The following is a 24,790-nucleotide window of genomic DNA, read 5'->3' as shown; positions in this document are numbered from 1 at the left end:
TGAGCCAGTTGTTTCAATAAAGTTATTTTTATAAGACATGATCAGAGAAGAAGACTGTGCCAAACTCCCTCTATTTAATGTATGTTATGCAAATTAGCAATGAATGATAAATGATTCATAAGAATCACAAATGTTTTTGATAAGTAAACGGATGAGTCGTGAATGAGGAATTATCATTAACATTAGCAAATGGGTTTGATTCAATGCGTGATTTGTGCTTCAGAAGTCGTAGATATCTATGGCTGTTCATAGCCCTCCCTGGATTACTAACTATCTGGTGTGGACTGGAGCTCTATCAAAACATGCATGCGCTTTGCCCTTAAACACAGCTGTTGTGATTCAGATTTCCTGCATGGTGTTCGAGATGATGTATTTACCTTTGTATAGTATCATTTGTTTCTATGGGGGTGATAAAGGGTGCATGTGATCCACATCCTAAATGTACTGTACTCTACCTAACTCTCCCACTGTGTGTCTGTAGGGTCGCTCAGGGAAACAGGCGCGATGGCCAATGCCTCCACAGACCTGGACAACGCGGAGGCCCAACGCCAGCTCAACAACAACAACACCCGTCTGGCCGGCAGCTCCGGACACTGGGAAACCGAAGTCACCAGCTCCAAGCTGTTTGAGTGTTCCCGCATCAAGGCCTTGGCAGGTGGGTGGATAGAGAGACTATACTGGACTAGAGGAACAAGAGCACCTTCACCTGTCTCAGTCACAGCTCCATCACTCACAAAAGACACAAGCTTTATAGACTTCCCTGTATACCTGATGGAGGTTCAAAGTTGTAGAAGGACTTGATTCATGATCTATCATACAGGGGCTACTGACAAGGGGGTATGGTTGATATATCAGAGCCAGTGCTATAGTACTTGAGTCCAGGACTCGGACTGGACCAGCGGTGACTCAGACTTGGACTCGGACTCTGAGTGGACCAGTAGTGACTGGGGAAATAACTCAGATGTGAGGTTTAGTAACTACATCACTGATCAGAGCTCTATCCTGATGAACTACAAATGTAGGATCTTCATTTGATCACTCTTTTGTTTCTGAGAATTTTCCTGCAGAGCAGGAAATGCAAACTTGTAGTGTATTCCAGGTTTAAAAAGTTTGTAATTTCAACTTTAAAATGTCAGACTCCTACAAAAATGTCCATTAAATTCCACATAATAATTCACATTTCCGCTTGCTGCAATTTTATTTTCCTGCTGTAGCAAACTGGCTCAAATTAAGATCCTACATCTGTAAGCCCTGTGTTTATCTCATCTCTCCTGCAGAAGAGAGAGATGCTGTCCAGAAGAAGACCTTCACTAAGTGGGTGAACTCCCACCTGGCAAGAGTGTCCTGTCGAATCGCTGACCTCTACAACGACCTCCGGGACGGCTACATGCTCACCAGGCTGCTGGAGGTCCTGTCTGGGGAGATGCTGGTTGGTCAACCCATTCTCTGGTTCCCAACCTCAGTCTACCTTTCAGTCAGTAGATGCTAGGAGAACAAGCGCAAACTATTCAACAAAGAGCTCTGCATTGTAGTTATTTTTGTACCAAATATTATTCATTCATGTCTAAATGTTTCATGAATGTTGTCAGCACTGCAGCTATATGTCATGTGTAATCGTATGAGAATAGTAGTCAGCATAATGGGGTTTGACAATTGGATGGGAACAGCATTTGCACGCCATTGTGTTTTTAATGAGAATAATATTGTTTTAATATAAAGGCATTGAGATCAAAGCTTATATTTCCCCTGCAGATTGCTTTGACCAATCAATTACTCCTCTCACCATTCCACTCTTGTTCCCTCTCTCATTCCCTCTAACTCCTTACCTCGCTGTCCTCTCACCCTTCTCTCCCTCCCTCATTCCCTCCCCCATCCCTCCCTCCCCTAGCCGAGGCCCACGCGGGGTCGCATGCGTATCCACTGCCTGGAGAACGTGGACAAGGCCCTGCAGTTCCTCAAGGAGCAGAGGGTCCACCTGGAGAACGTTGGCTCTCACGACATCGTCGACGGCAACCACCGCCTCACCCTTGGCCTCATCTGGACCATCATCCTTCGCTTCCAGGTAGTGACCTAGCCCACCCGTCCTGGTGCATGGTGTTGTCTGTCTCTGTGGCTTCTGTTGTGGTTGTATTTTGTCATGCAGCCAACTCCTGTGGGGACGTTCCTGTCCCCTGTTGGGATTGTCCTTAAGACCTGCTGCTAGCTTAACCTCTTCTGAGGTATTTTTGGCTTCCAGTTCCTGCAGGCCTGTGTGTGTCTCATGTTGGGGACGGTATGTTCTAGTGCTGTGTAGCTCTATTCCATCTTTGTCCCTCTGGGGGTACTTTTGAACTCAGTCAGCATGTGGATGATGAAGCTTACGTGGGTGTGCATCATTGTTTCTACAAACTCTTGTTTCTGACTGGTGCATGTCATCATAGCCAGTCTGCTGCAGTTCTAATACATCTAATTTTGTCTCCAGACACTTCCGCCCAAATAGTCAGGAAGAGTCAGGTGGATCAATGGATTAAAGTTGGCCTTCTTTAGCCAATACAGAATGACCGGGAGAAACTCCCGGCGCATAGGCATTAGCTTAGTCTCCCACTACACCTTCCCCCTAACCCTCCCCATGCCTCGCAGTCGTGTGATTCGCTAAAATTAAATGATGACAAGTACTTTACTCAGTAGGTCACTCCCATAGAATTCTATGGGCACTCCTTCTAAGGCAGGGGTCCCCAAACTTGATTTGGCTCGTGACCCTATTTTGATATTTAAAAAAATGTGCGACCCCATGGTGGGGGCACCAAGTGGCACACCGGTCTAAGGCACTGCATCTCAGTGCAAGAGGCATCACTGCAGTCCCTGGATTGAATCCAGGCTGCATCACATCCGGCCGTGATTGAGAGTCCCATATGGCGGCACACAATTGGCCCAGCGTCATCTGGCCGGGGTAGGCCGTCATTGTAAATAAGAATTTGTTCTTAACTGACTTGCCTAGTTAAATAAGGTTCAATCATTATTTTTTTTAAATATGTAAAAAAAGGGATGTAATCAACTGCCAATGTTTGCTTTTTTAATTGGGGCTATGATAGTCTATTAAAAATCAGTCTGACAGTACTTTTGACAGTATTTCTGAAGGAAGTATGGTTTGAAGTGACTGAAAACCCTCAGAAAGGTATTGGGAAGTTCAGAAGATCATCAGGCAATAATTGTGTATGATCTTCTGTGTAGAAAAGAACACCATCATTGAATTAGTGCCTGGTCTTGTCCACTCTGTTCTAATGAGTCCTGCGCGGCTTGGTGGGCTTAAACGGTTCAAACGATAGAGCCACATTTGTACGAAGAAAACAGAAACCGCTTGGTTTACTACAACCGCATCTAGCAGCTATCGGAGGTTACTGACGTAACCCCGGTTCTATGAACCAAGCACATAAAAAATAAAAAAAAAGCTGAGTTTCTCTCGCGAACCCATTTTAAAATCAGGTGCGACCCCTAATTTGGGAAACGCTGCACTAACGCCAACTTTGAATCGTTGATAGCCCAGGCTTATACGCGCTGTGCGCAATAGCCCGGTGGATGATTGGTTGTAATACACCTTCAAACACAAGAACAAAGTCTTATCCTACTTTTTGTCACTCTTTTTCATCAGTCTTTGAGCTAAGACAGATTTTGCACTGTTGGATAAAGGTATCCACTTCTTGTGTCCCAGCGGTAAACAGAAGTAGGCCAACATTCTGTGTATATTATTGTCATGATTTTGACACAACAGGCATGCTGGTTTCAGCACTGTCTTAATTTAGGAGAGTAGGGGCAGAAATCAGACTGATTTATAGACGGGCCAAAAGACTGTATGGAGAAGCCTTGAAACATGCCGCATCATCACTGTGTGACGTTACGAGCAATGTCACTCTGGTCCCGATCGTAGTTGGATCTCAAACAAGGACATACTGTCTGACATCCGCCTCAGAGACATACGCATACAGTGGGCACAAGGCCTTACAGGACGCGATACCACAGACAAGTGACAGGCATGTAAGTAGCACAAAATCGTTTGGCTTTTGTTGTCGCTTCAGGACAGTGGTGGTCTCAGCATAAACGCATGTCTTGCATTATTCAAATCAGCGTCACTCTGTAAATATGATTCAGGGACGTAGGCTAGTGGTGCCTATGGAGGAGAGGAGAGGCTAGCATGGCATAGCTTATCGCTCTGCCTTCTAACAGTGATTACAGGTTAGCTGGGGCACTTTTGGCCGGCATCCCATTCTACTGCACCGACTGTGGAGCCAGTGAGTCGATGGCCTCTTAAATTTTGCATGCAGTGAAAGAGAAGGAGCGCGTTATTGGAAACTGATTGTGCTTTTGGGAGCAAGGGGTGGGGCTCCGGGCAGGGCAAGATGCAGTCAGCACCTATTCTCCTCCCTCACCTTCCCCCTCTTCTCTCTCTGCCACTCCTCCTTCCTTCACTGTCACCGATTCTGCCACCGTCTGTGGTTGTCTCACCCCTCTCTCCTCACACTCCTCTTTTAGTTTACTACGTCTCTCCTCCCTTTCTGTTTCCCTCTCTCTTTCTTTCTCTCTATTCCTTTCTCTCTCCCTCTCTTCCACCCCTCCCCTACCCTTGGACTGTTTCAGGTGACTTTGCCCAGTCAGCAGGTAAGGCCTAGCCACTGCAGCAGGCAGCAGACACAGCGAGAGAAAGGGGGGAAAGAGAGGAAAGGAAAGGAGGAATAGAGGCCTCCAGGAGGTAAATGTTCACCAGGAGCCGATTTTAAGACTCGAATAAACACTTGACACCTCCATTACAATTAGTAACTTCACTATCCTTTCTAGTTGCTTCGCACAGTGTCGTTGTGTTCATGCTACCTAATTGTGACCTGCGTGATGTATGCCTCTCTGTCACTGCCAGACGGTTTGTTTCTCTCAAGCATCTTGTTTACTGTTGGATGATATGCACTGCGATCAAGGCTATTTAAAATCTGCCTGATCTGAAGTATGAGCAGATAAGGTACATTTTAGAGATGGAATGTCCTCATTGGCTCTTGTGAAAAGTCAGTTTGGTTCTAGGCAGCAGTTCATTTGAACTACAGTTGTTCAGTTGGACAATGACTAGTCCTTCTCCTTGTAATTAGTAGTGTTATCCTACCATAATTGAATCACAAATAACCGTTCCCTGTAGGTGGAGACTAAACCGCGTATACATGCAGTAGAGTCCTATAAGCCTCCAGTTGCTTTCCAGTGTGAGTGAGCATGTATGTGTGTGGATGAGGTGCGATTTGTTGACATGGGTGGTCTAGCAGATACTAGGGTGTCAACCCTCCCATTAATATGTATCATGTCACCGTGACATGATTGGGCCAATGGCTGTCATAGATGTGGGCGCACATTGATCTTGTCATGATTCTGTGGCCTTCCTCCCAACATGACAGGCACATGTCTGTGTGCGAGTTAGTGACGAGACATGCAATGCAGTTGTGTGACTATTGCGGTGTATTCATTACGTCTTGCAACAGAAACTGTTTACTATTTAAGAACCAAACAGAGCAAATGTAACGAAATGGGGAGGGAGGAACCTACTTGAATATGTCCATTAGAAACTCTTGTTTTCGTTGCAAAACGTTTTCCGTTTAGAGTAAACGGTTTCTGTTGCAAAGCGTTTTGAAACAGCCCAAACTGTTTGCAACAGAATCGGTGTAATGAATACACTCCTGGTGTGGCTGTTGAATGGAACCGGGTTTTGTGTTCAGTGTGTTTGAAACTGATCAGCAACATGGGCGTGTTTCCTAACTGTTTTCTTCTCAACCTCATAGTAATCTGGTGATCTTACTGAACTGAGGACAGTTTTGAGGCTGGTTTCCTTGACCAAGGTTGTTTGTCGTCTGGTCTCGCTCCCTGTGCATACAGATCCAGGTGATTAAGATTGAGTGTGACGACAACAGGGAGACGCGGTCGGCAAAGGATGCCCTGCTACTCTGGTGCCAGATGAAAACTGCTGGGTGAATGTCTTCATTTAACCAAAAGCCAAAATTGAACGTCAAACTTTGTGAACAGTTTCCACTTTCCGTACATGTCTTAAAGGATGTTGACTGTTGTTTTACTACTGTTGTTACATGCAATGTCTTTAGTTGGATAGCATATATGTATTGGACCAATAGATGTGAGTGTGTTCTGTGTCAACTGTCCCACAGGTACTCTGAGGTCCACATCCAGAACTTCACCACCTGCTGGAGAGATGGTCTCGCCTTCAACGCTCTCATTCACCGACACAGGTCAGCATTGGCTAAACAATCAAGTCTTTACATTTTAAAACATGTATTTATGTGACCATATAGAAAGTGAACTAAATGACCTACGTTGCATTACTACAGGCCTGATTTCATTGAATTCCATAAGCTGATCCGGTCAAATGCCACACACAACCTCCAGCAAGCCTTCAACATTGCTGAGCAGAACCTGGGGCTCACCAAACTCCTGGACCCTGAAGGTAAGACCGCACGGAGAATTGAAATAGCGACTAGACAACCTCCTCAACAGTTCATGGACATTTGGTTACATGTATCTCAGACTTGCAAACCTTCACAGACTTTCAGCGACAGTGACCGTAGTTTATATTTTTCACTACTGAAATTATTTCATGTCAAGGTGTGATTATGTTATATTGTATGTGTGTGCTGTAAATGTTTGTGTATTGTTGTCCTTCCTGTGTGACTCTGCAGACGTGAATACGGAGAACCCAGACGAGAAGTCGATAATAACCTATGTTGTGTCCTACTACCATTACTTCTCCAAGATGAAAGCCCTTCGAGTAGAGGGCAAGAGAGTGGGAAAGGTAGGAGGATGCTGACACACTTCCTCAAACAAGACACTAATATACTTGTCCTCTTGCTCAGTTGTGCACCGGGGCCTCCCACTCCTCTTTCTATTCTGGTTAGAGCCAGTTTGCGCTGTTCTGTTCTGTGAAGGAAGTAGTACACAGCGTTGTACGAGATCTTCCGTTTCTTGGCAATTATTCGCATGGAATAGCCATAATTTCTCAGAACAAGAATAGACTGACGAGTTTCAGAAGAAAGTTATTTGTTTCTAGGCATTTTGAGCCTGTAATCAAACCCACAAATGCTGATGCTCCAGATACTCAACTAGTCTAAAGAAGGCCAGTTTTATTGCTTCTTTAATCAGCACAACAGCCCTTTAAAATGATAAACTTGGATTAGCTAACACAACGTGCCATTGGAACACAGGAGTGATGGTTGCTGATAATGTGCCTCTGTTGTAGCTGTTTCAAGCTACAATAGCCATTTACAACATTAACAATGTCTACACTACATTTCTGATCAATTTGATGTTATTTTAATGGACAAAAAATGTTGGTTTTCTTTCAAAAACAAGGATATTTCTAAGTGACCGAAACTTTTGAACGGTAGTGTATATCATACTTTATGTTTTGCACACATGAGTATAGTTGTGTAGGTGAAAACAAACCGATAACGATTCAATCCATTATCAAATGCTAATAAACAAAAGTTATGAATTAAATCACTCCTAAGTAATATCCATCAATGCTAAATGTTTACGTGTTATACAGGTGTTGGACAATGCCATCGAGGGCCAGAAGATGATCGATCGATATGAGGCTCTGGCCTCGGAGCTCCTGGAGTGGATCGAGAAGACCATAGGCATCATCAGCAACCAGAAGTTTGCCAACTCCTTAACGGGTGTCCAGCAACAGCTTCAAGCCTTCACCACCTACTGCACCATCGAGAAGCCCATCAAGTAAGGCAACACTGTGCAATGAAACATAAAAGCATGAATTATATTGCATCAATTCTTTTTCATTCTATAGTGGTCCTATTCATACACCAGAGGTTTTTAAACTTAAAACTTTTGTTTTATACAAATTATCACTAAATCATTTTGGTTGCTTTAGTTTTAGGACAGGATTTAGGTTGAGTCAATAGTTGCAGCCTTTTATAGTTCTTATAGCTTATAGTTTGATGTTATTTTCTCAGAGAATGCCCCCAGACAAATGCTTTTGATTGGTCTGATTCCCATTTGATGTGTGGAATATACCATAACTGTTGCAGTATTCAACTAAAACCTACACATTGATGGGTGTGGGCACAGTAGCACTAGCATGAGGCCCAGCATGAGGCCCCAAGCTGGCATGTCTGGCGTAACTAAGCACCCAGTTAGCCGTGCCATGTGACTCATGACCTATTTGACCAAAAGGGACTGGATCTAAGTGATGTGACACCCAAATGTGTCTCCAGACCCTTTCTCTCTGTGGCTAGAGGATAGACATCTCCTCTGGTGACTAGTAACTCTGAGGCCTTACCCGGCTTCTCACCCAGCCTAGTTGCCCTGGCAGCCCTCGATGGCCAGAGGTGGTCATCATATGACTCTGAAGTCTTCTCAGTGATGACCACTTATTATTTAGAATTAGGTTACAATTATACAGTGTGTGGAGCTAGGCCACATGTAATAATGAATGCCTTTGCGGTGAAGGTCAAGCCTGCAGGCAATGTCACAGAGAATATATGGATGAGTAGGGTAACTTACAGGGCTGGCACAATGACTGTATGATTGTGTAACCGACGATTATGGATGAAGACCGTCATGAGAAGAAAATAACCGCCATAACCGTTTTTTTTGGTGTGGAACGAACAGCTGACCGAAGATGGGGCGGCCCGGGCATTCGTGCAGTTGTGTCCGTTTCCGCGGTAACGTGGACTCTTTACAACGTGATGTAACTGTGTTGCTCCTTGCTGAAACTAGCGAGGTGTTGTAGCAAACAAGTCTTTGGTTGCCTAGGCAACGGCCCCTCCCTGCAGCAGCACATGCAGTCAGGGCAGGAGGAAAGGAGAACATTTTTGCTATTCAAACGATTATAACGGTGACCGCGGTCATTTGGCTGACCAATAACCGCCATCCAAAATCCCATGACTGTCACAATCCTAGTAACGTAATAATAGGAAACAATGCATGTATTTTATCAGTTTTTGAGCAGATGGTTATTTTAAGGATCTAGGATATGACACCTGTAATTTTACATTTCAAACGGATCCCACCTTGTGCAAAGTATTGTGTCTCAGGATATTTGTGAAACACACTTTCTGTCTTGTGCTAGGTTCCAGGAGAAGGGGAACCTGGAAGTGCTCCTCTTTACTATCCAAAGCAAGCTCAGAGCTAACAACCAGAAACCATACGTGCCTCATGAAGGGAAACTCATCTCTGATATCAATAAGGTAATGAATACTGGTATAAGTGGGAATAAGGATTGTCTCAAATGCCTGAACAGATAATGCAATAGCTGGCCATGTCTTGGCAAATATAAAATCCTTCTTTATCAGTATCAGTTTTTTTTAAATGTAGCAAATCAGTGCAAATTACTCCTCTTTATGTTTGCATTATGCAAACTGCATTATGCTGCATTATGGGTACACTTTCCTCTGTTTTTCATTTGGCTAGGCGTGGGAGAGGCTGGAGAAGGCGGAGCATGAGAAAGGCGTGGCCCTACGTCAGGAGCTGATTCGCCAGGAGAAGCTGGAGCTGCTGGCCCAGCGGTTTGACCACAAGACCACCATGAGACAGGCGTGGCTCAACGAGAACCAGCGCCTCGTGTCTCAGGTAGGGACCACAGGGCCACAGTGACTAGTGTCTCTAACATATCAGACAGGGGCCATATCCTAACAGTCTTATAGCAATAGTTTTATAATGTAGCTGTGGATTGAGAATGAAATGTCTTTAGAATGTCTTTTAAGAACCAATGGCAAAGTATTGTATAACATGAATGACTTTGTAATGGACAGTGGTATATTAAGATTTATTTTCATATGACTGCATTGCCCTGACTGAGTAAACCCTTCCACAATCACCTGCCTGTAGTTAAGTGATCCTCTGCCTGACTGAATGTCCCGTCCCACCAGGATAACTTTGGCTACGACCTGCCAGCGGTGGAAGCCGCCATGAAGAAGCACGAGGCCATTGAGGCAGACATCTCGTCGTACGAGGAGCGCATCGGGGTGGTGGTGGAGCTGGCTGGGGAGATGGAGACGGAGGGCTACTACGACATTCGGCGTATCTCGGCCCGCAAGGAGAACATCCTGGGCCAGTGGAGCCTGCTGAAGGAGCTGGTGGTGGGGAGGAAGGCCCGGTTGGAGAAGAACCTGGCTCTGCAGAAGACCTTCCAGGACATGGTCTACATGATCGACTGGATGGAGGACATGCAGGTGAGACAAGTATTTTGTCATGCATTTTACGTTACATGAACACTATACTGTCTCTAAGTTGTGTCGACTCAACAGCATAGACTGTGGGTTGACATTTGTGTGCACATGAAATGATAATGTGGAGATACAATACATGAAAAAACAGTGAGAAATCCTTGAGACGTTGACTTTTAAGTTTTAGTACAGGCAGGCTGGTCAGTGGAGTGTCAGGAAGGTGACCAAGCTCCCTCTCACCACAGGTCCAGCTCCTGTCCAAAGACTTCGGCAAGCATCTGCTGGAGGTGGACGACCTGCTGCAGAAACACAGCCTCCAGGAAGCTGACATCACAGCGCAGGCAGATAGGGTGCAGACCCTTAACTCAGCCGCTCTCAAATTCACCACCATTGAAGGTAAGACATCAGATGGCTATGTTCACAGATCAGCTTTAGTGAGAAGTGGAATGTGCTTTGATAACAACTTGGTGATTTTGAGGGATGACATATTTGGATTTGATAGGATTAGAAATACTGACTGTGCTGTTATGTATCCCTTGGTCCTGGAAAAATGCACAGTTAAAAAAAACAAATGTTTTATATTAAGAGTGTGTAGGAGTATAGTTTACTGTACATTGAGTGGTGAAGTTGGCCATGGCACTTCCAGAGAGACCCACAAGAGGGCAAGCATGACTTTCCACAACATATTTTCTGAAGATCCATTTACAATACAAAAGTGAAGGTTATTTACATTTTGTGGATATTACATAGTTATTTTGGAAAACTTTATGCTCATTTTATATCAGTAATAGGGTTTTGTTTACATGCAAAGTTCATTGAGTGTTTAGATACAGTCCGCCATATACATCTCTAATACAGACATGTATATTGAGTGCTGTCCCCTGTCCCCTATTCTCTCTCCTTCCCAGGCTACCAGCCCTGTGACCCCCAGGTGATCTGCAACCGGGTCAACCATGTCAGCACTTGCCTGGAGGAGCTCAAGCAGCTGGCGGCCAAGCGGTGCTCGGAGCTGGAGGAGTCTCAGCACCTCTGGGCCTTCTTCCAGGAGGTGGAGGAGTCCGAGGCCTGGATCCGCGAGAAGAGCTCCATCCTGGTCGCCCAGACCTGCGGCAAGGACCTGAGCAGCGTGCTGCGGCTGCTCCAGAAACACAAGACCCTGGCTGGGGAGCTGCTGGCCCACCGCTCCCTCCTCCAACAGACCATGAAGAAGGGCAAGCAGATCCTGATGGAGAAGAGTTTCGGCACGGGGGGCATCCAGGAGCGCATCATGGAGGTGAAAGGGGAGTGGAAAAGGCTGGAGGACCAGGCGGCGCAGAGACTGGGCCACCTGCAGGAGGCACTCAACTTCTTCCAGTTCAGCACAGAGACGGACGACCTGCTGGCCTGGCTGCAGGACGCCTACCGCCTGGTATCCAGCGAGGACTTTGGTCACGATGAGTACTCCACCCAGTCACTGCTCAAGAAGCACCGGGGTGTGTGCGAGGCCGTGGACAAGCACCGGATGCACGTGGTAACTCTGCGCAAACACATGGTGGTGCTGCCACTGCACTACCGGGAGCTGGACGAGGTGCAGTCGAGGATGGGCGAGGCGGAGCAGCTGTACACCGAGGTGGCCGAGGTGGCCGTCCTGAGGCAGCAGTGGCTGCACGACGCGCTGGCCGTCTACCTCATGTTCAGCGAGGTCAACGCCTGCGAGGTGTGGATCGACGAGAAGGAGCAGTGGCTCAACAAGATGGAGGTTCCAGAGAGGCTGGAGGACGTAGAGGTCATAGCCCATAGGTACAGCTCCCGTCTGTGGTGGAGATCATAGGGAGAATGTTAGATTTAAGTCATGCTTTTAGTTCTAAAGTTAGTCATGTGTTTTTCGGGAATCCGTTGCTTGAACCCTCCCCTCATAAGGGCGACATAACACTGTCATAGCAATGTCATAATCAGTCATATCTAGCTGATGGCTCTATTGCGTTTAAAACACACATTCTCCATCCTCTTATCTTACACTCTTTAGGTTTGAGGGCCTGGACCAGGAGATGAACAGCCTGATGGGAAGGATCCTGGACGTTAACCAGATAGTGCAGCAGCTCCTGGACAATGGTCACCCCAGCTCTACAGAGGTCAGAGGCTGTCAGGACCACCTCAATAGCAGGTAACCCACCCCACTGTTCTCTGACTGACCAACACTGGGGTGTATTTCACTAGGAACCAAACAGAAGCAAAAGGTCAAAATGGGGAATGACTAACCTGAACTTTACCAACAAGAATGTTTTGTTACAGTTTGCTATGGTGTGCAGCAAAGAATGCACCCCAGGTCTACTCCACAACAAGACAATATGTGATGAAAATGTGACTTATCTGCGTTGCGAAATAACATGGGAATTATGTTTAGTTGGATAGAGATTCATCAACACAGGTCATTTATTACAAAACTAAACACTACATATGCTGCGTTTATACAGGCAGCCCAATTCTTAAAATAGCTGAACTGATTGGTCAAAAGACCAATTAGTAAAAAATAAAAATAAAGATCAGAATTGGGATGCCTGTGTAAACACAGCCATAGAAACACATCTGTCAATCCATGTACAGCACATGGTGCGTAGTGCATTGATTTATTTTCCCAAAGTGTCCCAGTTACCTCATTCTTAGCTAATATCCTGCCAAATAAGGGAAGGGGGGGGTACAGATTCGGGAGCAACAGAAGCCATGATGATCACATGCTCCCTGCTGATAGAACTGGAAGGGGACCAGAGACCCTAGTGACACCATGGTGACACAGGCAGACAGATCTGAGGCCAGGGCCAGGTTAGTGGAGGATGGTTTTGGTGAAATGCTACAGTGGCCCAGTTCCTCCTGACCTTGGCATACAGAGCCTATCTCAGGGTGACCATCTGTGTCGACTGCCTACCACACCGGGTGCAAGACCAACCTGCCCAAAATGTGTTCTCTTTGGCTTTACTATATTCTCCCTCAGTCTCAAACTGTTATGGTTTTAGTTATGACTAAGTATAGCATTCATGGATATTGTACATCTCTATGACATAGTTTCGGTAGACTTTGTCCTCTCTTGTTCAGGTTTGCTTCATGTTTTGATCATATCTGGTCAATGGTCCTATATAATATTGCTACCCGTTGAAGCCTCTGGCTTGGGGGTTTTGGCATGACGTCATGTTGGATATGCTTTGCTGAATGAGTATAATTCATGCCTGTTCTTTTGCATGGGGACCATATTACTTGGCGTGGAAACAAGCTAGACACAGCCTGTGTCAAGACAAAGACAAAACCCTTTGAGATGCAAATGACAACTAACAAACAAAACCAATGTCGCTTATTAATGCATTCGATCAATTGCAATATTGATTCCATCCTCTTGGGCTCTGTTGGTAAATGAAAATAATATATATTTTAATAGTCTATATATTTTTCAAACATGAATTGTGACAATTGTAACAATAGTTAATACTTAGTGTATGTTTTAGTATACTGACTGAATTATATATGAATTAAAAGCTTCAAACAGATGCAGACTGACCCAGGCCCCTTCCCCACCCATGCGCCCCTGTCTGTCCCCCCCACTGTGCCCCGTCCTATTAACCCCCCACCCACACCCCTGGGCCCCTGTCTGCCCACTCCCCACCACTGTGCCCCTGTCTGTTACGTCCCCCTCCCCACCCCTGTGGCCTTGTCTGACCTCCCCACCCCTGGGCCCCTGTCTGTTACGTCCCCCTCCCCACCCCTGTGGCCTTGTCTGACCTCCCCACCCCTGGGCCCCTGTCTGTTACGTCCCCCTCCCCACCCCTGTGGCCTTGTCTGACCTCCCCACCCCTGGGCCCCTGTCTGCCCACTCCCCACCCCTGGGCCCCTGTCTGTTACGTCCCCCTCCCCACCCCTGTGGCCTTGTCTGACCTCCCCACCCCTGGGCCCCTGTCTGCCCACTCCCCACCCCTGGGCCCCTGTCTGTTACGTCCCCCTCCCCACCCCTGTGGCCTTGTCTGACCTCCCCACCCCTGGGCCCCTGTCTGTTACGTCCCCCTCCCCACCCCTGTGGCCTTGTCTGACCTCCCCACCCCTGGGCCCCTGTCTGTTACGTCCCCCTCCCCACCCCTGTGGCCTTGTCTGACCTCCCCACCCCTGGGCCCCTGTCTGTTACGTCCCCCTCCCCACCCCTGTGGCCTTGTCTGACCTCCCCACCCCTGGGCCCCTGTCTGTTACGTCCCGCTCCCCACTTATGTGCCCCTGCCTGACCTCCCCACCCCTGTGCCCCCTGTCTGTCCCCTCTAGATGGAACCGCATCGTGGAGATGGTGGAGCAGAAAAAGGATCACCTGGACTCTGTCCTCCGTCTCCAGAACTACCTGCTGGAGTGTGCTGAGATCAAGTCCCAGATCCAGGAGAAGCGCAAGGCCATCGACGCCACTCAGTACGTGGGCAGTGACCTGGGCGGGGTCCTGGCCCTGCAGCGCCGACTCTCCACCATGGAGGGGGCCCTGGCCGTGCTGGAGCCCAAGCTGCTTCACCTGCAGCAGGAGGCAGAGGAGCTGGCTATCTCGCACCCGGCCAAGGCCATGGAGGTCCTGGAGCACTTCGAGGGCATTAGTGTGGAGTGGGAGGAGCTGAAGCGCACGCTGCAGGGCTGTGAGGACTCTCTGATGGTGGCGGGGCGGCTGCAGCAGTTCATCCAGGACCTGGACTCCTTCCTGACGTGGCTAGTGCAGACGCAGACGGCGGCAGCTAGCGACGAGCTGCCCAACGCGCTGGAGGAGGCCGAGAGGCTGATCAACCGCCACGCGGCACTGAAGGAGGAGATCGGGAGGTACGAGGAGGACTACGAGCGGCTGCAGGCGGTCAACGAGCTGCTGGAGGCTGAGGAGGCGCCGCTGCCATATGCGGCGCTGCAGCAGTGGCTCCAGAAGCTGGATGTGGGCTGGAACAAGCTGCTGGAGATGTGGGAGAGCCGGAGGGAGGTGCTGGTGCAGGCGCACATCTTCCACCTCTTCCTGAGGGATGTCAAGCAGGCCGAGGCCTTCCTCAACAACCAGGTCAGTTAACCTCTTGTTGGACATCCCAACACCAATATATATATCAGCAATATCTAGTAGTTAGGCCTGTTATGTGCTGAGAAAAGTGCCGAGTGTTATGTGCTGAGTCAATTCATCCCAAATCATCTTTAGCTAATCTGTGTTATTAGTCAGTAATTCTTATTAAACATGAATAGCTAAAGACTGTACAATATGACTTCTGACTGTACTAGATATGGATGCTGTGGAAGCGCAGTGTTATTGCAGTGAGGGTCAGTGCTATTACAGTGAGGATCAGTGCTATTACAGTGAGGGTCAGTGCTATTACAGTGAGGGTCAGTGCTATTACAGTGAGGATCAGTGCTATTACAGTGAGGATCAGTGCTATTACAGTGAGGGCCACTGTATTACAGTGAGGATCAGTGCTATTACAGGGAGGATCAGTGCTATTACAGGGAGGATCAGTGCTATTACAGTGAGGGTCAGTGCTATTACAGTGAGGATCAGTGCTGTTACAGTGAGGATCAGTGCTATTACAGTGAGGGTCAGTGCTATTACAGTGAGGGTCAGTGCTATTACAGTGAGGATCAGTGCTATTACAGTGAGGGTCAGTGCTATTACAGTGAGGGTCAGTGCTGTTACAGTGAGGGTCAGTGCTATTACAGTGAGGATCAGTGCTGTTACAGTGAGGATCAGTGCTATTACAGTGAGGATCAGTGCTATTACAGTGAGGGTCAGTGCTATTACAGTGAGGGTCAGTGCTATTACATTGAGGGTCAGTGCTATTACAGTCAGGATCAGTGCTGTTACAGTGAGGGTCAGTGCTATTACAGTGAGGGCCACTGTATTACAGTGAGGATCAGTGCTATTACAGTGAGGATCAGTGCTATTACAGTGAGGGTCAGTGCTATTACAGTGAGGGTCAGTGCTATTACAGTGAGGGTCAGTGCTATTACAGTGAGGATCAGTGCTGTTACAGTGAGGGTCAGTGCTATTACAGTGAGGGTCAGTGCTATTACAGTGAGTGGCCAGCATTCTATAGATGTTTTGCTGGCAGGGAAAACCCCAGGAATGCAATCTTAGAAAACAAGGTGCTATCTAGAACCTAAATGGGTTCTTCGGCTGTCCCCATAGGAGAACCCTTTGAATCATTATTTTTTGTTCCAAGTAGATCCCTTTTGAGTTCCATTTAGAGCCCTTTACACAGAGGGTTCTACATGGAACACAACAGAGTTCTAACTGGAACCAAAAAGGGTTCTACCTGGAATCAAAAAGGGTGTGGGAAAGGGCATTGTTGAAATGATCAGAGGGATGTTTATACACACAGCACAGTATACAGTATGCCTGTGATCCCTAGCCTAGATGTAGAATTTATAGGTGGCTCTATAGCAGGAAATCCCAGCAAGATGTGCTATTGGATATGACAGCACAACCAACGACCAGTCGTAAACCTGCAACATTGAAGACCTGCAGCAAAACTAGTAGCTATCTTCTTGCACACTATTGTGAGGGAGGCAACGCTTTGGCAATTTGGTCTTCACTGTGCCTATTAAGAGTTCACAGGCTTGAGTGTCTGTATGTGGGTGTTTATACAGTACAATTGATAATGTTAAAAGGTAAAAAATGTAACATTTTTGGTACATTGTTTTGCATTTATATTCATGCACAGTATTTATTCCTTTATTGTGTCATGTGTGCGACTATGTACAGTATAATCTATAGGCTATGCTCTGCATGCTGGAATATATACATACTTTATAAAGTGCACTCCATTGCAGGGTCTTTGCATGCAGAAGATTCCAGTTGAAATGTCAAAAGGCATGCATTTCCCCTGACTTCTCTGTCCGTGTGTCAGAGCATGTGTAACGTCCTGACCAGAGTTCTTATGTGTTTTGCTTGTTTAGTGTTGGTCAGGACGTGAGCTGGGTGGGAATTCTATGTTGTGTGTCTAGTTTGTCTGTTTCTGTGTCCAGCCTAATATGGTTCTCAATCAGAGGCAGCTGTCAGCTCGGGGCGGCAGGGTAGCCTAGTGGTTAGAGCGTTGGACTAGTAACCGAAAGGTTGCAAGTTCAAATCCCCGAGCTGATAAGGTACAAATCTGTCGTTCTGCCCCTGAACAGGCAGTTAACCCACTGTTCCTAGGCCGTCATTGAAAAATAAGAATTTGTTCTTAACTGACTTGCCTAGTTAAATATAAAAAAGGTAAATTTGTAAGTCGCTCTGGATAAGAGCGTCTGCTAAATGACTTAAATGTAATGTAAATGTCAATCGTTGTCCCTGATTGAGAATCATATATAAGAGGCTTGTTTTGTGTTGGGATTTTGTGGGTGATTGTTTCCTGTCTCTGTGTTTTGTCTGCACCAGATAGGGCTGTCTCGGTTTTCACATTTGTTATTTTGTTATTTGTATTAGTGTTACCGTTTATTCGTCTAATTAAACATGTTGAACACTAGCCGCGCTGCAGTTTGGTCCTCTCCTTCACCTATGGAAGAAAACCGTGACAGAATCACCCACCAAACCCGGACCAAGCAGCGTGGCAACGGGCAGCAGCGACAGCAGCAGCGGTACCAGGAGGAATGGACATGGGAGGAAATTCTGGACGGTAAAGGACCCTGGGCAGAGCCAGAGGAGTGTCGCCGCCCCAAAGCGGAGCTGGAGGCAGCAAAAGCGGAGAGGCAGCATTATGAGGCGCTAGCAAGGCAGAGCGGCTGGAAGCCCGAGAGGCTCACCCAAAAATTTCTTGGGGGGGGGGCTAAAGGGGAGTGTGGTGAAGTCAGGTAGGAGACCTGCGCCAACTTCCCGGGCTTACCGTGGAGAGCGAGAGTACGGGCAGACACCGTGTTGTGCGGAAGAGCGCACGGAGTCTCCTGTACGTGTGCTTAGCCCGGTGCGGGTTATTCCATCTCCCCGCACTAGCCGGGCTAGAGTGAGCATTGAGCCAAGTGCCATGAAGCCGGCTCAACATATCTGGCCTCCAGTACGTCTCCTCGGGCCGGTGTACATGGCACCAGCCTTACAAATGGTGTCCCCGGTTCGCCAGCATAGCCCAGTGCGGGCTATTCCACCTCGCCGCACTGGCAGGGCTACGGGGACCATTCAACCAGGTAAGGTTGGGCAGGCTCGGTGCTCACGAGCTCGTGTACTCCTTCACGGTCCGGTATATCCGGTGCCACCTTCCCGCCCCAGCCCAGTACCACCAGTGCCTACACCACGCACCAGGCTTCCAGTGCATCTCCAGAGCCCTGTTCCTCCTCCACGCACTCTCCCTGTGGTGCGTGTCTCCAGCCCAGTACCTCCAGTTCCGGCACCACGCACCAAGCCTCCTGTGCGTCTCCAGAACCCTGTACGCACTGTTCCTTCTCACCGCACTCGCCCTGAGGTGGGTGCCCTCAGTCCGGTACCACCAGTTCCGGCACCACGCACCAGGCCTACTGTGCGCCTCAGCAGGTCAGAGTCGGTCGTCTGTCCAACGCCGCCTGCACTGCCCGCCTGCCCAGTGCCGTCTGAGCCATCCGTCTGCCCAGCGCCGTCTGAGCCATCCGTCTGCCCAGCGTCATCTGAGCCATCCGTCTGCCCAGCGCCATCTGAGCCATCCGTCTGCCCAGCGCCGTCTGAGCCATCCGTCTGCCCAGCGTCATCTGAGCCATCCGTCTGCCCAGCGCCATCTGAGCCATCCGTCTGCCCAGCGCCGTCTGAGCCATCCGTCTGCCCAGCGCCATCTGAGCCGTCCGTCAGTCAGGAGCCGCCAGAGCCGCCAGCCAGTCAGGAGCCGCCAGAGCCGCCAGCCAGTCAGGAGCCGCCAGAGCCGCCAGCCAGTCAGGAGCCGCCAGAGCCGCCAGCCAGTCAGGAGCTGCCAGAGCCGTCAGCCAGTCAGGAGCTGCCAGAGCCGCCAGCCAGTCAGGAGCTGCCAGAGCCGCCTTCCAGTCATGAGCTGCCCTCCAGTCATGAGCTGCACTCCAGTCATGAGCTGCCCTCCAGTCATGAGCTGCCCGCCAGTCATGAGCTGCCCTCCAGTCATGAGCTGCCTTCCAGTCATGAGCTGCCCTCCAGTCATGAGCTGCCCTCCAGTCATGAGCTGCCACTCGGTCCGGAGCTGCCACTCGGTCCGGAGCTGCCACTCGGTCCGGAGCTGCCACTCGGTCCGGAGCTGCCACTCGGTCCGGAGCTGCCATTCGGTCCGGAGCTGCCATTCGGTCCGGAGCTGCCATTCGGTCCGGAGCTGCCATTCAGTCCGGAGCTGCCATTCAGTCCGGAGCTGCCATTCTGTCCTGAGTTGCCCCTCTGTCCTGAGCTACCTCTCTGTCTTGAGCTACCTCTCTGTCCTGAGCTGTCTCCTCTATCTAGGGGGGACCTTTGTGAAGGTTCCTAGACCAGGGTCGGGGGCGAGGGTCGCCACTCAAAGGACGCTAAGGAGGGGGACAAAGACAATGGTGGAGTGGTGTCCTTGTCCTGCGCCGGAGCCGCCACCGCGGACAGATGCCCACCCAGACCCTCCTCTTGAGTTTTAGGGGTGCGTTCGGAGTCCGCACCTCAGGAGGGGGGTACTGTAACGTCCTGACCAGAGTTCTTATGTGTTTTGCTTGTTTAGTGTTGGTCAGGACGTGAGCTGGGTGGGAATTCTATGTTGTGTGTCTAGTTTGTCTGTTTCTGTGTCCAGCCTAATATGGTTCTCAATCAGAGGCAGCTGTCAATCGTTGTCCCTGATTGAGAATCATATATAGGAGGCTTGTTTTGTGTTGGGATTTTGTGGGTGATTGTTTCCTGTCTCTGTGTTTTGTCTGCACCAGATAGGGCTGTCTCGATTTTCACATTTGTTATTTTGTTATTTGTATTAGTGTTACCGTTTATTCGTCTAATTAAACATGTTGAACACTAGCCGCGCTGCAGTTTGGTCCTCTCCTTCACCTATGGAAGAAAACCGTGACAGCATGTCTGTTCTGGTTTGCTAACAGACCTTTACCACAGACCCAGTTTTCCCTTTAGACCCCACAGGCACAGAACTACAGGCCAACGGATTTCTTTTTGAATAATTGTCAAACAGGGTGCCGTGGACTTGTTTTTGGTCTTTCGACCCATGTTTATCTCAACCTGTGTACTGTCGTGTCTTTGGCTATGCCAGATTAATTGCTATGACATGCTATTCTATAAAATAATTTCTCCGTAATTAATATCACCTGATTGAACTAATCATGTAAATGTAATTAACTAGAGAGGGACACCACAAAATAATATTTATAGAGCTGTTATCTTCCGAATAAACTCTTAAAGATTTAGTAATATTTTACATCCATAGCCGTCAATATTAATCGTCATCTTACTTCAGTCTCATATTCTGAAAGTTGTAAATTCTTGGTTATCTGCAAGAATCCTGGCTAACAAGTTGAATCAGCAATACAAAATTGGGTTTAATTATTTATTTACTAAATACCTAACTAATCACACAGAATCACACATACACAATTAAATCATAACTTGATTACAAATTGCCGTCATAAAGGAAAACGTCCCTAGCGGGCGGAACAGATATGACAGCTTGTTACACAAAGGAAAGGGGCGGGATTTTAGTGAAAGAGCGGGAGACTGGAACAGAGGCGAAGCTGTGCTATCGTAAATACAGTATCTTATGCATTCTAAATTACCGCCCATTTGGAAAAGGAAAATGCAATAAATATTTACTCTGAGCTGCGCTTCAGTAGGTTGGTGGTAGATGGACCGTGTTGCCAAACCGAGTCCTCTGTCCTTTGAAGAATGTCTCTGGTGGTGTCACGCCCTGGCCTTAGTTATCTTTGTTTTCTTTATTATTTTAGTTAGGTCAGGGTGTGACATGGGGGATGTATGTGTTTTTGTCTAGTCTAGGGTGTGTGTATTGTCTAGGGGGTTTTGGTAGAGTTCATGGGGTTGTGTTCAGTGTAGGTGTTTAGGTAAGTCTATGGTTGCCTAGTTTGGTTCTCAATTAGAGACAGCTGTCTATTGTTGTCTCTGATTGGGAGTCATATTTAGGCAGCCATAGGCATTAGGCAGGTTGTGGGTAATTGTCTATGTTGCATGTGTGCACGTAGTTTGTGTAGCGTCACGTTTTTGTATTAGTTAAACCTACCCCCAGGCCAACGTCATGACAGTACCATACATGTAGGAATGTCCTTACACTATCACTTTACTTTACATGTCATTGTGTTGAACACAACAATTCAGCATTCAGACATCTTGGCAGAGCTTTGTAGTATGAAATAGAGCCTGAGAGGGTTGCTATTTTCATGCCATTCATTGATCAGGAAAACATTGTCGGGTTCCTTGCCAATAATGACTGAAACCTGACCTCATTATAGATCCGTTTATTTGTCATTCAGCAAAATAGAATCTGCACCTTTTGCATGTACTAAACACGCTAATGTAGTTATTGATAAAATGCCATGAGATGATACCCATGTCTGTGAGCAAGGTTTTCCCCCACATACTACATAAGAGCTTACTACAGTAATATTCCCATTTTCTCTCTCAGTTTTACTTATATTCCCTCTACTCTCTTGTACATTTATAAACTCTTCACTGACGTGGGGTTCTGACTCTGTCCATTCTCCCTGTCCCCCTCCAGGAGTCAGCCTTGGCCCATGTTGAGCTGCCCACCACTGTGGAGACGGTGGAGGCTGCCATCAAGAAACACAAGGACTTTACCACCACCATGGAGCTCAACTTGCATCGCATCAAGGCTGTCATCGAGGCCGGAGAGAGCCTTATTAGCCAGAGCAACATCTACTCGGACCGCATCAAGGAGCGTGTGGACACCCTCGCTAACAGGTGGGGGGCGACATAGGATTGTTCTTGTCTGACCATGCTATTGTATGTCAAAGCCATGTACAATCTTTCTTTAACATCTTTGACTATACATAGAAGAGCACGGAGGCATCCGATCCATATAGCAGCATGACTGAATATTCACCTGTCCTTATTTATACAGGGGAGGGTGCTGTGGTAAAGTCTGAAACGCATGAGGTAAAGGTAGAGGTATCACTTGTCACTTAGCAGAGGCACAATACCGTACAGTACCAGTTGAAAGTTTGGACTCACCTACTCTTTCCAGGGTTTTTCTTTATTTTTGACTATTTTCTACATTGTAGAATAATAGTGAAAATATCAAAACTATGCAATAACACATATGGAATCGTGTAGCAACCAAAAGTGTTTAAAAAAATCGAAATATATTTTGTATTTTAGATTCTTCAAAATAGCCACCCTTTGCCTTGATGACAGCTTTGCACACTTCTCTCAACCAGCTTCATGAGGTAGTCACCTGAAATGCCTTTCAATTAACAGGTGTGCCTTGTTAAAAGTTAATTTGTGGAATTTCTAAGTTAGAAAACTTACTTTGATTTGTTTATGTCACGAACGTTAGAATGAGTGGACCAAGATGCAGCATGGTATGGTTCCATCCTCTTTATTAGGTAGTGAAACTCAAAGAAAACAATAAATCACAAAACGAAACGTGACGCTACAATTGTGCTCACAGGCAACTATACATAGTCAAGATCCCACAAAGGGGAAATGGCTGCCTAAATATGATCCCCAATCAGAGACAACGAAAAACAGCTGCCTCTGATTGGGAACCATACCAGGCCAACATAGAAATATAAATCACCTAGATGACCCACCCAAGTCACACCCCGACCTAACCAACATAGAGAATAAAAAGCTCTCTATGGTCAGGGCGTGACAGTTTAACACTTTTTGTTGGTTACTACATGATTCGTAGTTTCATAGTTTTGATGTCGTCACTATTATTCTACAATGTTGAAAATAGTGAAAATTAAGAAAAACCCTTGAATGAGTGGGTGTGTCCAAACTTTTGACTGGTACATTATATGAATGCACCATGGATATTGAAATATAAAATGCTGTTCAAATATGAGTTAGTTATACTATAGTGATAACGAAGTGGTCTTGGTAGCAGGTGGGCTTCACAAACACAATGGTACACAGAGGAGACAAAGCATAAGCGACCGAAAAGAAACTCCCCTCGTTGATACTTTCTTTAACAGCAGAGCATGACATTCATACTGATGGGTGAGGCAAGGAGGGGCCTAGTTACCCCGTATTCAACTCTCCACCCCAACAATAGCATGGGGCGACCACATGTTAGGGAGATATTTAGATGAGACCGTTGGCCGACTCATGTCTTTACAATGGACTGTTGTTCATTGTTGCTCGGTGTGCTGCACCAAAGCCATCTACATCATAGAGTTACAGTTGCAGATACCAGTAGAGTGATTGATGCAGTGTGTGAATGAATTGAGCAGTGTGTGAATGAATTGCTTTATGTTTCTCTCCTCCACAGAGGCAACCAGAACCGGGAATTGGCCCAACAGTGGCTGGAGAGGCTCAACGGCCAGTGGGGGCTCCAGAGGTTACTACAGGACTGCCACGAGGTAGGACGAAACACGAATAGTGTCATAACCAACACTGGCATATCAATGGAATCACCAATGGGAGGTAGTATGGGTTCAAAAAAGGGCTTGGGTTCAGAGCTATACTGTACTGTACATGTCTCTGCCTGGGACCACAGGGGGTCAGGCTTAAACCTCCAGGTGAATATCATATTGCGGGATCCTTCAGGGATATACTGAAACTCTGCTTCGCTGAAATTGAATGAAATCTGAAAGACCTGGAGTGGGTTCCTGTTCTTCCTCAATCTTTATATCAGGGGTGACAAAAATGTATATTTTTTTCTATGTAAGTTGAAGGATTTGAGCCAGCCGGCTGCTGTGTTAGATGCTTAACTTGGGGATGTGAGTGACAGACGAACTTGACTCATCTGAAGTTTAGACGTGATTGGATGTTGCTGGATCTTTCTGACAGGACAGTCAACTTCTGGCGAACCCGTTGAGAGAGGCTGACCTAGTTGATAGTCGGTGGATACTTGTCATACGGTTGTCATTTGGTTGCAAAGGAAGATGATGCTTTGCTGTGACAGGACTTTGACTGCCATGTTTAAGCTGTGCTGTGAGTCAGGACAGCCATATTCAGTGTCCAGTGCCCAACCTGGATGCATCAGCTGTATCAGGGGTTCCCGAGTGGCGCAGCGTCGCTACAGACCCTGGTTCGATTCCGGGCTGTATCGCAAGCGGCCGTGATTCGGAGTCCCATAGGGTGGCGCACAATTGGCCCAGCATCGTCCGGGTTAGGGTTTGGTCGGGGTAGTAAATAAGAATTTGTTCTTAACTGACTTGCTTAGTTTAATAAAATGTTTTAAATGAAAGGGTATTATAGTGTGCCCAAGAGCTACCCTACCTAACCCAGAGCTTTATTCCGTTTCTGCAACTTTCTCTCTGCCTGCCCTGCATTGAATAATTCACCACCACCTCCCTTCATCATTTGTTCAGGGGAAAGGGGGTGTATCTGGGTGAGAAGGCTTCCCTGCCCATGTGTGGCCTACTGTATGAGAGGGACACACACTGCGACAGTTTGTAAGAACGTGCAGAACCAAGTCAGTAGTGTGTTCTTAACTTTTACGCTTTCTATACAGCTGTACTGGCTTGGGAACAAAGGGTTGATGCACATCCAGCGGCTGGTTTTTACCATGCTCCATTCT

At 47.4% G+C, this 24,790-nt stretch overlaps 1 protein-coding gene across 1 annotated transcript in view; it reads left to right on the top strand.

The window, feature by feature from the left end:
- The first annotated feature begins 504 nt into the window (after nt 1-504).
- Nucleotides 505-24,790, top strand: part of LOC120029154 (spectrin beta chain, non-erythrocytic 4-like) — a 53,423-nt gene continuing 29,137 nt past the window's right edge. Inside the window, 17 exon segments of the mRNA XM_038974459.1 lie at nt 505-655; nt 1,278-1,429; nt 1,889-2,062; nt 5,881-5,972; nt 6,165-6,245; nt 6,345-6,460; nt 6,693-6,805; nt 7,559-7,746; nt 9,101-9,218; nt 9,442-9,600; nt 9,900-10,202; nt 10,442-10,592; nt 11,105-11,975; nt 12,202-12,339; nt 14,472-15,228; nt 21,800-22,002; nt 23,537-23,627. Coding sequence (XP_038830387.1) covers nt 505-655; nt 1,278-1,429; nt 1,889-2,062; nt 5,881-5,972; nt 6,165-6,245; nt 6,345-6,460; nt 6,693-6,805; nt 7,559-7,746; nt 9,101-9,218; nt 9,442-9,600; nt 9,900-10,202; nt 10,442-10,592; nt 11,105-11,975; nt 12,202-12,339; nt 14,472-15,228; nt 21,800-22,002; nt 23,537-23,627 — 3,858 coding nt within the window.

The sequence above is a fragment of the Salvelinus namaycush genome, chromosome 34, assembly GCF_016432855.1.
Source record: "Salvelinus namaycush isolate Seneca chromosome 34, SaNama_1.0, whole genome shotgun sequence".
NCBI lineage: Eukaryota > Metazoa > Chordata > Actinopteri > Salmoniformes > Salmonidae > Salvelinus > Salvelinus namaycush.
This window is presented reverse-complemented; position numbering and strand designations above follow the sequence as displayed.